The sequence below is a fragment of the Colias croceus genome, chromosome 7 (assembly GCF_905220415.1).
Source record: "Colias croceus chromosome 7, ilColCroc2.1".
Lineage (NCBI taxonomy): Eukaryota > Metazoa > Arthropoda > Insecta > Lepidoptera > Pieridae > Colias > Colias croceus.
The window spans coordinates 5625345-5639184 of NC_059543.1; the positions used below are offsets into that span (position 1 = coordinate 5625345).

At 33.8% G+C, this 13840-nt stretch overlaps 2 protein-coding genes across 2 annotated transcripts in view; one reads left to right on the top strand and one right to left on the bottom strand.

The window, feature by feature from the left end:
- Window positions 1-741: 741 nt before the first annotated feature.
- LOC123693284 lies at window positions 742-10658 on the bottom strand. The gene is made up of 4 exons (XM_045638299.1): window positions 10352-10658; window positions 9464-10274; window positions 2537-2692; window positions 742-935 (listed from the first exon to the last, which is right to left on the bottom strand). The coding sequence occupies exons 1-4, from the start codon at window positions 10438-10440 to the stop codon at window positions 825-827; spliced, it is 1167 nt and encodes a 388-aa protein (XP_045494255.1). The 5' UTR covers window positions 10441-10658; the 3' UTR covers window positions 742-824.
- Window positions 10659-11545: 887 nt separating this feature from the next.
- LOC123693285 (tachykinin-like peptides receptor 86C) overlaps window positions 11546-13840 on the top strand; it is a 61324-nt gene continuing 59029 nt past the window's right edge. The window contains exon 1 of the mRNA XM_045638300.1: window positions 11546-11726. The gene's annotated coding sequence lies outside the window, so the exon portion shown is untranslated. The remainder of the gene's footprint in view (window positions 11727-13840) is intronic.

Sequence of the window (13840 nt, forward strand, 5' to 3'; positions counted from 1 at the left end):
CCATCGATGATTTTCATTTTGTAAAGCGACATGGGTCAATAAATTATAATAATGAAGGAGCCGTTCAATAACCTCCTAAACGTCAAAGAGTGATCATGAGTGCATTATATTGTTCTAAATATCTTCACACCTTAATGGATTCAGAATGTTGATGTTAACAAGGGTGCAATAAACTGTTTTTCATGAAAGAGCAAAAAGAAGTGCAACGACCGTTGCTATAAAGGAGAATTCTTAATGAAATCTTAAATGTAAGTGATATTTTCTATTAGTACGTAAGTAAGTGATATAATATTATAAAGATGAAGAATTTGTTTGTTTGTTTGTTTGAACGCGCTAATCTCGGGAACTACTGCAGGTCCGATTTGAAAAATTATTTCGTGTTATATAGCCCATTTATCGAGGAAGGTTATAGGCAATATTATATCATCACGCTACGACCAACAGGAGTGGAGCCACGGGGGTGAAACCGCGCGGAGCAGCTACAATAGTTCGTTATATAATTTTCCCGACGTTTCGAACACTTTACAGCGAGCGTGGTCACGGACAGACTGTCTGACAGTGACTAAGTGATAGTTTAAAAAAGGAGGTTGTCTTTTACTGTTTTAAATTTTCCAGTCGAGTATATAATTTTCGCTACACTTTTTATCTGAAGATTGAGATGAACGAAATCTGATCTATAAATACAACCTACACGTGTCACAAATATATTTTCAAATTCAAGGGCAGAAATGAAACGACAAATATTCAGACGAGGCGTTTATAAGCACCGAAAATTTAGATCCCATCACAATATGATCACATCCCCACACTTCAATAAGCCAAGATTATTCATCGATAGCGAATTGCAGTCTTACTTCGTACTGTGATCTGTACCATATCCACCAGCCAAGAGCGTGTCGGGTCGCAGCTGACACTATCCAGCAGTAGTAACACACCTGTAGGAAATAATATTTAATATCAAATCATAATAATAAATTTAAGAGAGAGAATAAAAATGTACGCTTAGTAAAAATGTTGGTTTGTATCTTGCAGGTATCTTATTTATTAAATCACAAGATTTTTTTAATAAGTATGTATAACGTCCAACGGGCTTAGGGTCATTAGCCCAGGTCATTCATTGATTGAAAAAGGTTTAAAGAACTATTTTCAAAATTACTGTGTCCTGAAATTCGTTTAAAAAAATAATTGTATTATCTCAAAACTTTGTAGGAATTTTAAACATTTTTGTTTTCTCCATTTTATGGCTTCCAAAAGCTGAATGAATCACATAACATTTGCATTCAAGTGACGGGGCACAAAATAAAGAGGAAGGAGGAAATAAAACACAAATTGCAGCAATTCCGTTTTTTGGATTGGAATGGATAGAGTTTTTTGTTATCTTGTTTATCGTATATTTATTTAGTTTCGGTGGTAAATACAACAGCACTATAAGCAAATTCAGTTGAATAGGCTGCTTGTATGTGCCCAACTTGTCACTTTTCTGCATAACATTATAAATATTCTATCAAAATAGCCCTCATGCTATTCATTCGTCAACAAAACATCTCTAGTATTCTTATCCGTTGAGAAGTTGAAGAATTCCTCGTATTACAAATAACCTAGGATTCCAGGTAAGTACAACAGGAATATTTGCGGTGACATTTCAAATTTCAATGAGGGAATTAGTATCGCGATTGAAGCAGCACACCATTTTAGTACAAACGAGAACCACGAGTAATTTAATTAGTAAGTTAACTAGATCATTTCGCGCAATAGGTAATAAAATGGCCTATTGACGATAAACTTTTAGGTATTAAAAGGACTCCAAACTGAGAAATTAATGGAGCACGGTGCTAATAACAAGCCGCGCTAATTAGAACAACTATTATATTGAGGCTACGTAATTATTTTGGCGCCTGCGGTTCTGGTTTTTACTCCAGATCGTGGATTAAACAATATATTCGCTTTTCCGCAATTGCAGCTGTGGAATCGCCCATTTAACCCTATTTTATATTTAATAGGAGTGTGTACATATTTCTTGTTCGTATATCCATCAAGTTACAAATATATATATCTATAATTGGTCGTATTTCATTTATTGCATTGAATTTGAAAACAAAAATTTCTGGGAAAATAACCATTTGCCATTTGGGTGTAGTATGTTTAATAATCCATACTAATCCATACTAATATTATAAATGCGAAAGTAACTCTGTCTGTCTGTCTGTTACTCAATCACGCCTTAACTGCTGAACCAATTTGCATGAAATTTGGTATAGAGATATTTTGATACCGGAGAAAAGACATAGACTAAGACTTTTTACCCCGGGAAATAGGATAGGTTTTATCCCGGAAATCTCTCGGGAACGGCAACTGTGCGGGTTTTTCTTTGACAGCGCGGGCAAAGCCGCGGGCGGAAACCTAGTACTTAATAATTAATCATCTCCTATTCGAAAGGCATACACTAACAGGTGTAAGCTCTCACAAACATATGCTATTTAGTTTTCTATTCCATTTCACGTTGAATCGTTTATGCATTGCATATTTAACCACTTACTAGAGTCATGCAAGCCAGAACAAAGGTCGATGCTAAGGGCCAGGGTGTGACATGGGTTTCCTGCGTCATGAGACCAGCCAGGGTTCTGCCAGAGAGCCAGGCCGCTAACACTGCTAGCGGTGACATCAGCATTATCCCCAGGCTGTCTACCATCAACTGAAAGTAATAAACTTTGGTAGAAATAGTGTTAATCTATATACTTAATTATACCTACTTATTATATGGTCGCCTAACAGATTTGAAAAAAGTTTTGTGTACATTATGTGTTGGTAAGAAAAAGTAAGTATATGTTTTTAGGCAACATTACAACATTTAGCGTATCTGCTAGTCCATTAGTAAGTGGGGTAACTAGACCCCTGAACGAACTTGATGGTTTAAGCTTTGTTGAAATTGTCTGCGATTGAATTATTAATATTGAACATTTAAAACTTTTATTGAAATTTAAATATAAACAGATTAAATTACATAGTTGATACCAGTAATTTCATTTTGAAGGAAATTTCTTGAGCTAAAATTTCATAGCCTATACCTATTCCTTCCTTTTGTTAATATTAAGAGCTAGCACGCAAGAGCAACTTTTGTCTCCGCAACTATTTTGTCTCTCCCATCAACTCTATAGGAAGTTGCGTCGCTACGTGCGCGCACTTTCTTACTAGCCCATAGAGTTGATGCGAGAGACAAAATAGTTGCGGAGACAAAGGCTGCTCTTGCGCGCTAGCTCTTAATATTAACAAAAGGAAGAAATATGTATAGGCTATGAAATCTTAGTATGTATTTCTTCCTATTTGTCTATGCACGTAGCAACTGCTAATATTCACTAGGCGGTATAATTAATTCTAAGAAAATAACATTTTCAACACATTACATAACTTTCAAAGGAGAATATTAATTACTAACTGGAATAAATGAATGGACTTTGCTTTGAGAGGCCAATATTTCTGCAGATGAGATTCCTTGGAATATTTACTAGATACTATCAAACAATAATATTGAATGTAGATATGTACCTAGACCCACGCAAGACTAGTCAAAACTAACGAAAGATATTGTCAGACATTGAATAAACAATAACAACTGATCAGACTAAAAAACTAGATAGCAACGACATAACAAATAAACTTAAAGATATTTCGCAATACTTGTGATTCAATTAGTGTAGTTTGGTAGGTTGATCTTTGTTAATGTTACTTAGACATAACAAGAAAGCGTACTAAATAACAACGTAGTTTTCCAGTGTTAACAAGTGCTTAATTAACTCCACCTGTCCCATTTGTTACCATTGCAAATGGATTCAAGTCTTACAAGATTACTTTGATCCATTTCCCAAGGTTCGTTCGGGTTCAAATTATATTAACGCTGTACGAACAGATGTTGCTCTGTCAAATGTTAGAGCTCTGCACAAAAACCTTATTCCTCGATCCAACAACTTGTTTGACACGTCTTATAGGATGTCTGTTATAAAACGCGTCAATTTTTTTATGTTAACTATAGAAGCAGTTAGCTAGTAACTATTAAACTAGAAGTAGTCAAAATATAATCTAGGTAAACGAATTGCTAAGATGTTGGAAGAGATAATTACTCTTTTCATGAAACCTTAGTGTAAATGTTACAAAAATACATAAAATTATAGCCATTAAAAATATATTAGCAACTTATGTCTTATATGAGAATTCTTCTCAATTTATTTTGTAAAAGCTTGATAAAATATGAGATTTATACTAATAAATCCCTCAAAGGCTAAAATTTAACCCTTGTATTTTAACCGCTATTATATGTTTGATCAACTCATTCATGGATATTTTAAAATAATTTCAGTGTGTATTTCTTACACAAACAATTGCTAATTTTATATCTTTAAATAAACGTACTAGTTTGGAGAGGCTTTAACTTGGGTCGTATTCGGTCGGTATTATAAAAATATTATACGTTTAAAATAATTTACCCATAGCAGTCTTTTTTTTAAAGTCACTGATTTTAATTTTGTTAAATAAACATAAAAAAGTCACTCGCTAGACCGAATATGAACTATATTATCTTATGGAACAATGGTTTTAGAAAACAGTGAATAAAGTAGAGAAAATCTTGCTTCAGAAATGTGTGATATGATAATTAAAAATATATGTTCCGATGATATATATTTTTATTTAATATAATAATATATGAGTGTATAATAAGTTCCAATAACTTACAATACCTATTATTACAAATATGACGGAATGAATTTGTGTACTGAATTATTATTAATTATTCTGTGGCCGTCTGGCGGCTGTAAAACTACTAAAACGACGAGTTGTTAAGAACTCTGTTATAAAAATGTGGAACTATTCCCTTGTGTGAATGTTATTACCCTAAAAATGTAGAATTTTTTTTGTTGAGGAGCTTGCGTATCATTTGAAATTCATTTTCATGAAAATACATCATAATTATAATAATAATAAGGGCGTAGGGATGTGACGACCCCATCGCCCACGGTTGGAATATCTGTTGTCTACGTGACAACAGATATTCCACCCGTGCAATCAGTCAACCCGCAGGACACCTTGTGGCGGGGTGTCGGGGAGTAGCGACCCCGCGGGAACCGAGTGCTCCCGGGGGAGGCCCCTGTCTTCATCTCCGGCTTGCCTTAACCGGCCGGCCAGAGTGGAGTCGCGAGAGCTTTTAGCTCGAAGGGTGGATGCGAAGCGTAAGTGGCGAGTGGGCACGTGATGCTGGACCCTCAGGGAGCGCGTGATCGTAGTTTAAAGTCCAGGGACGCCTCTCCACCCTTAGCTGCTCACAATATGTTGCCCCCTTGTCGCACTATTGCAGCGACTTATTTCGGGGGCCCATACAGTGAGAGGGCGAGTCACCACCTGCCAACATATTTTTACTTTCTTTTAGTAGAGAGGCAGGGGCCATAGTTTCCCATAGTACCCAGTACCAGTCCATTTAGCATCCCAATCCATAGCCCAATTATTAAATTTCCATACCCTGCAATAGTTCTACATCGGCCGCGGACTGCCTAGGGCTGTATCTCTATAGTGCAGTCAAGAGCAGGCTGCGGCTGGTGTCCCACAACACATTAAAAGTCTCTAAAGGGCCTCTGCGTGTTGGATCCGTGTCCCCACGTAAGCCTTCCAAAGATCCGGGTACCGTCCTTCTGGTGGTACCCGAGTATTATGGAGAAGAGAAACATAATAATAATAATAAATTCTTTATTGCACACCAAGTAAAATACCAGAGTAAAAAACAGCACATAGAAACAATGTACAAAAGGCGGTCTTATCACTTACAAGTGATTTCTACCAGACAACCTGTGATATTGGAAAATGCTGGAAGAATACATTTATGGAGGTGTGAGCAAAAGAGCACTTTTAATATTTAAAATAAAGAAATAAATAAAATAACATACATAATATATTATATATAGTACACCAATATATATACCTACATATTATGTAATAATAATACATACAATGTTAAATAGTATACAAAAAATTTAAAATATAATAGATAAATTTATAACGAAAGATAATATTTTTTTACCAAACTATCGAACGTAGATATGGTTTGTGCATGTTTGATTGAATCTGGCAACGAATTCCAAAGATTAATAGCGTTCATAGTAAGAGAGTGATGGTAAAAGTTAGAGTGGTGAGATGGAATTAGAAGAGAAAGGGAGTAAGGATATCTCAATACCAAGCTGTTGGAGTGACGAAATATAAATCTTTCCTTAAGATAGTTCGGTGTTCTAGCGTCAAACAATATGCCGTAGAAGATGAAGCATGCGAGCATTCCGTCGAGAACGTATTGGCAACCATTTGAGTTTCGTACGGAAGTGGGATACGTGGTCATATTTTCGCAAACCGAATATGTACCTTATACCGAGGTTCTGAAGGCGTTCGAGAGCATCTAATTGGTTTTCATTAAGATCGGGATAGGCACAGTCACAATAATCGAGGATTGGATGAAATAAAGCTTGTACTAACTCAATTTTAGTGGGGATGGGAAGAAGGTTACGTAAACGTCTGAGGGAACCGTAAGAACTAAACATTTTTTTCCGCACTTCTTGAAGCTGCTGTGTCCATGAAAGTCATATTTATTTAAGTAAATAATGTGAGTTTTGATTGTCAGTGTTGTCTTGCACCATCTAGTACAAAGCTTTGTACGATTGAATAAATACAAGAGAGGGTTTGTGTATGTTAATTATATTTTATTTCTTAAATAAGATATTCAAATAGCGCATTGTATTCTCCACTCGGATAAGCATAAGCCACTAAGGCTTAATAAATCTTAATTTAATTCACACGCGCGTTAAATGAGATATGCAGAAAATTTATCTAAGTGTTAAACGTAATTGGAATTCCTGTGAAAACGTCAGTTTTACTTTAGTAAAAGTGAAGTTTTTTCGAACTACTTCTAGATGGATTACATTGAGGTCTGAGTTAGCTTCATTAAATTATACGCCGCCTACATCTTTGTAAACTTCGAAAGGGTAATTAATACTTAAAATTTGAAATGCTAAGTTTTAACGTTTGATGCACTTTGTGTTTGATCGTATTTCATAGAGCGAACGCTTAAGATATTACAAGATCTTCTCAAACTTACTTGTTTATTTTTGAAAGATTATACAAGTGATAACTGCGTTAAAAACAACCGACTTCAAACTTGCACTTGCAAAATTTACAAATACCTACAGACAAAAATGCTCATAAAATAAAAACTACTGGGCCTATCCGAATAAAATTTTTATGGGACTAATTCGACACCATCCCGCATCGAACAAAAAAAGAATCACGTAAATCGGTTCAGAAACCTCGGAGTAATCGGTGTACATACATAAAAAAAAAACATACCGGCCGAATTGATAACCTCCTCTTTTTTTTGAAGTCGGTTAAAAATATACAGAACCCCTCTGCTTGTAGGGATACACACGCGACTTTTTATCAGAAAGGCGTGTTTTAATATTTTAATTCAGGATTTCTCGTGAGTAGGTAATAGATCAGTTGTTTAAAAATCCGGAATAACCTACGTCTACTGAAATCATTTTGAGTTGAGATTGAAATTTTGATAGTACCATAATACATGCATCGGAAAAACTAAGCGATAAAACAGCAAAAATCGTCAATCCTAAAAAATCAAAAACATTGCTCAAACTGTGTCATAACAGTGCAGTTTCTATTGAGAATTGAGTAGAAGATTTAGTTTGTTAGTTCTATTGTATTCGCTTCCTGGCAGTGATTCTCAGGAAAGCGAATTTGAAATAGCAAAGAGTGAATATAACTGCGAATTGGTGCTGTTTGAATTTACATAAATATTCTTAGTCCATTGAAATGTTACATTTTTTTGGCCTAACCTTGCGTTATCAGATAAATAGTTTAAGAGATATATCGTAAAAACCATTTCAACCACTATTTTCAAGATGGCGGCCGTGGGACAAGGGTGGCGACCCCACAAACTTGGTTTTAGCTTCACATTGAACCCCCCTACACATCAAAAAAATAAAATTGCGTCCTCTAAGAAATGCAACCCCAAATGTAACTTTTCAATGGACTATCTTTGAAGTTTCAATCATAAAGGATTTCTTTTTTAAAGTTGATTTTATATTATTTTAGGACATTCTTTTTACTTTGACTGTAGTATAATTGTTTCGTGTAGTATCATGTCTTTTTGGTTCAATCTAAACAGTATGATTTTCAGAACCTATACAATGTTTGTTGCAACTTGTTTCTTTAATATTAGTCTATTTAGAGTTTGGTGGTTACTCTTTAGACATGTGAGTAGTTAATTACCTACGCTCAGATAGGATCAGTACATACCTAATTTCTCAATTGGGCAATAAATGTTGCTGTACGCCGAGAATTAATGTAAACCTTTGGACCGCAAATAATGAAATTCACTCCGAATGTTGCTAACCAAAACACGCACAGATTTCTTTTAAATTTATTTTAAGCTCAGTATACTTTAGGTCATAATTATTTATATTTATTCATTATACTTTTCATTTTAGTTCAAACCAAAATTTTAAGTCTGTAATGCACCACCACCATAAATCCTCCTAAATTTTCGGGTTGTCTGACAGAAATCGCTTACAGCGATAAAACCGCCCTCTGTACATGTTATTAATTGTATAGCTCTTAGTTTTTAATCCTGTATTAAGTGTGCAATAAAGAATAATCATTCATTCATTATTATTTTACGAAGCAAAATTATTATATATTACTCGTCTTTCAATTGAGAGATTAAACATCCTTTTTTTAAACAGAGGTAAGTACTTAAAAACATACCAGCCGAATTGATAACCTCCACCTTTTTTTTGAAGTCGGTTAAAAATCAATTACCTCTACCGTAATTAAATTTCCCTTATAAGTAGACCATTTTATATCTTGAAATAGTTCTAAATTGGCCTAGAATTCCAAGAAATTAATCTGGGAATATCAAATTACCGAATAAGAAAAATATAAAAAAAACTATGCTTAGAGGTCAACAAAGTGCCTTAGAGAGTGCAAAATTATTTATTTTTTTATTTTATAATAATTCTTATAACCTTAACGCGGAGGAGACGACCAACATGTACCATTTAATAATTCAAACTCATTAAACTCGACTGCTATAATTTCTAAAGGAGCACTTCAAGCTTTATTTACTTCTTGCTGAAGAATGTTGAAACAGAATATTAAAATGAATTTAGTATGGCCTCCTGTATATTATTGCGTAAGCTATATATACCAAAAACCGTCCGAGGAATTTAATAATAATTCAATATTGATATATTTTCTGGGAAATCTGTTAACCGTTACTAAGTGGCAATTAAGACTTAAATTAAAATACCTATTCAAAAAACGAGTTCGTTATTTCTACGTACCCAGATGTGGATATTTGATTTAAAATTTGTAGAAGTATTCGACCAATTTAATTAATAAAATAAACCGAAAATTGTTTTATTACCTGCTTAGCATTTTGGCTCAAAATCCACATGACTAAAGCTCTCAGTACACCATATCTATGTACTCGTCGCGTAGCATATCTAGTCCCGCATAGCTCGCACCTAGATTTTCCAGATTCTGTTAACCATCGCTCCAAGCACTTCACATGAACTCTCCCAACAGTACCCCTACACGAACAGGCTGATATCAATTGACCCAGCTCCGGAGATAATGATTCCCCACCGTGACATATTCTACACATATCGTCCATAGAGTAAGTACTAGGTCTTTCTTCCTCCTGTACATTTTCAACCGTTGCCTCAGAATCTTCTGTCACTTCAGGTTGAACTTCGTCTTGTATTACTGTTTCATTTTCACTCCAATCTATAGAACTGACTCCCACAGACCGCTTCATAACTTCATGCTTCTCGATATTAGGAGGCTTTCGTTTTGGGCTACGTACTTTAATTCTATGCTGTCTTGGATGTTTGTCGCGTCTTGTTGGAAATCTTTCGCTTACATGCTTCATTTCAAATATATTTTTTTGTTCTTCACTGGAAGCATCTTGTAATTTTTTGGTCATAATTTCCTCTGTTGCACCTAAGATATTGAATAAATCAATATTACTAGAGCTTGCCGTGACGTCTTTGTCTATTGTTGGTGAAATAGCATCAGTAGCTGCTAAAATGTAAGAAGTGCTTTGGCATTGATCTACAATATGGAGATTGGAGGATTTCTTTGAAGTGTTGGGACATATTTTTGATTTGGGTTTGTTCTGTTTAATGTTTAGCGGTGATTGTAATATAGCTTTAATATCCGATTCTTGGTTAGCGCTGTAAAAAAAATTACCACATTTATTCTTAGGGTCTAAAATCAAACAAACATACAAAATATTAAAATTAACTATTACTTCACTTGCGTCCCATTCTGTGACTTCATCATATCACGTCCCCGTATTTCATTCTGAACGGAGAATCGTCTACGCCTCGTATTTGGCATTGTACGAGAATTTTTGAATGATTTTTACAATTTAAACTGATTTTTTTCTAAATATATTTTAATACATTTTCGGTGCCTATGACAGTATTTATTTATTTCCTTTTCTTAAATTTGACATGAAAATTTATAGAATCTTTTTGGATATTCGAACTAATTTCTTTAAGTAGGTAGGTAATTATCTAATGTAATTATTGGAAGTATTTGGTATTATTAGCCGTCTTTCTGGATATAACATAATCAGCATAATCGTATTTTATTAGACGTATTGCTGATTCGGATGGACAAAATGTAAATGTGGTGGTTATTTGTTGTTTGTTATTGTTTGTTTATACATTAATAATTTATGTAGATAATATCCGCATGAATTATCTTACCTCATATACAAATTTAACAAATTCTGTGAACGAACGTCGATCAAATTAGAATAACTCTACATAGAAGATAACAATTATTATCATAATATATAAAAATTAAATATATTTTTATCAATTTATACTCCAAAAATGTTAGAGAAGCCTTTGCAAAAGCCTAAAGAAATCAATTTCGTAAATCTGATCAAATTTGGACCGTCTTATTATATTCTACCAGCCGATAAACACTGAAATAATCGGCCAACATCCATTTTTTCATACCCCGTGATTAGAATAAGGCAGAACAACGTTTGGCGGGACAGCTAGTACTGCCTAGTAGACCTATCCTACTAAAATTATAAGTGCGAAAGTGTGAGGATGGAGGAGTATGTGTAGGTATGTTTGTTACTCATTCACGCAAATACAGCTAAACCGATTACAATGAAATTTAGCGCACATATAGAGAGTTATTGGATTAACACATAGGATAGGTTTTATTACGGAAATCTCACGGGAACGGGAACAATGCGGGGTTTTCTTTAAAAATGCGGACGAAGCCGCGAGCGGGCGAATAGTTTATGAACTCGCTCAAAAATATTTACCGCGGCATCAATCAAGCTACCTACTTCACATAAACATTGCGAAGGAGTGTCTGAACACGCATAAGGTTATAAATTCAGATTTACTGAAGGAGCTTTTATCCTATATGTAATATGGGCTATGGCCGTAAAGTTACAAATTCAGTGCAACTCGGGCACGCGAAGTGAGTGGTCGTCTCTAGATTAACTCTCTTCGATACGAGATAAAGTTATCGTCCTTTTCTAATAATTTAACTGAATAAAGTGTGAAAAATGTGATTAAAACGGGAATTTTGTGTGTGTGTTTAAAACTTTTGGATGATTTTCTGTTGTGTGGTTTTGTTTATAAACAAATAACGTGAGTAGTAATTATTATTTACTACTCGTTTAACTATATTAAAATTGATATTTTGTTTCAGGTTTTATTTTGTTTTTCTCAAAGAGTTATTAATTTCATGATATTTTAATTAATTTGATTTAATCAAAAATCAATAGTTGATGTGTTAAAGCTCGTTTAAAATTTTGTGTCTAATTATTAAAATTAATTAAGATATTATTAAAAAAATATTAAAACATAAGTTAATAAAATATAATCGTTAATACCTACCTAGTATAAAATAAAGTAGCTTTCTCTATCCCTATGTCCCTTTGTATGCTTAAATCTTTAAAACTACGCAACCGATTTTGATACGGTTTTTTAATAGATAGAGTGATTCAAGAGGAAGGTTTTAATATATAATTTATTAGGTTTTAGATAAAGCGGGCGAATCTGCGGGCGGTAAGCTTGTGTATTTATATACCTAATATTTGAGCGAAAAAACTAAAAAAAAAACATACCTGCTTCACTACACTATCATAATAAAATTCGTAACAATATTGTTACGACACATGCTTTTATATTATTAATTTCATGGAAAAGAAAAAGTTTCTTTTCTTAAAAAGACTCAGCCGAAAATCAAGTTCAAGTGTTAGAACATTTCAATAGAGTGCATAAATCAAATACCGTGTGGAAATAGAAAAGTGTAAGTATCTATTCCATCCATTTTCAAGTCTCAAGTTCGATAAGGCGGTAAATCTGATGTTAGACAGAGATATAAAGGGGAAGATTTACGTAGGTCTACTCTAAAAGGCTGCAGCTAACTGCTTTCGTTTCGATTCGATAAACTTAATTCTTGAGTTTGCTTTGATACATTTAATTGTTTACGAAAAAAACATATTATAAAAAAAATGATTTAAAATTGGTTAGTTCCTAATGTTATTAATTTTTTTTTAATTACATTTTACACATTTTTATTTCTATGAAATTTCGTTTTCACCGCTCTTCATCATATTATAATATAATATCACCTCTTCCTGAATGCAAGCGTAGCATTAAATATAATTTATAAAGCTATTGCATAGCTTCTATCGCGGGCCTTGAGCGCGGAGACCGAATCGAGAAATTCCGTAACGAAAAAACCTCACGCTCCCCACCCCGACGGGCGGAGGTGAGGTTTGAAGGCATAGCTTTACCGCGGCAGTCCCCGAGTGCCACACGTCGTTTTTATTTTATTATTCACAATCTTTACCATTTCTTTCGTATATTTATTTCGTAGGTAACAAAATAACGTAAGTCCTGACGAAGCTTTTAGGTTTAGTAATTAATCAATATTCATTGTGTTATCGTAGTTCTATAGATTCCATTCAAACACCATTAGAAGTAAAGGTGGAATTCTATTAATGGCTTCCAACCGAAATCTTGGAATAGATAGGTTCATATACCTATTCTAACGCGTCGAATTGTAACCGTACCTATATAAAAAAGAGCGTATGTGCAGAACTGCAGAGCACACGTGTCAGAAGTGAAACTTAACTAGCAAGATTCAATGATACCTACCTACCTAAATCGCGTCCTTCCTCCATGACGTGACGGTATAGCCATGACGCAACCTTAAAATTTTACTCTCAACGCGCTTAAAGAAGTTACACTTGAATAATTATGTTCCTCCATTAATTCACTCAAGTAAACATTTATTGACACCAATTTGTACTGAAATTTCTTCATCTTGTTATCATTCAATTTAATTTAAAGTTATCAGGAATGAGTGGCATTATACAGCTGATAACAATTTAGTAAATCAATTTAGCCTAGTCGCAAGTTAAATACGTAGAATCGTTTTAAACGGAATTTTAATTTCTGTGTTTTATTTTTATATAAAAACCTTTACGAATTTGTGTGAAAATTTCCACGGAAAGAAATAATAACGAAATTTAGAATATTTCTATATAATATGTAATTGGAACCTTTAAAAATACCTTGGAAGAAATAATAAAGAAAAAACATTGAAATAAACAAAAAGTTTTACTGCCACAAGTTTTATAAATATTTTTCACAAAACAGGCCAAAAAACAGAGACATCAAATTTAAAATTTATATAATATAGCTCGAACAAAACATTCCAGTGTTTTTTAGTGTTCTAAGCTGGTCTTAAG

Coding starts and splice junctions, on each gene's coding strand:
- LOC123693284 (XM_045638299.1), bottom strand. CDS start 10,440: ATGCCAAATACGAGGCGTAGACGATTCTCCGTTCAGAATGAAATACGG. Junction 10,275..10,351: donor CAGAATGGGACGCAAGTGAA/GTAATAGTTAAT, acceptor TTTTTTTTACAG/CGCTAACCAAGAATCGGATA. Junction 936..2,536: donor TTCTGGCTTGCATGACTCTA/GTAAGTGGTTAA, acceptor TATTTCCTACAG/GTGTGTTACTACTGCTGGAT.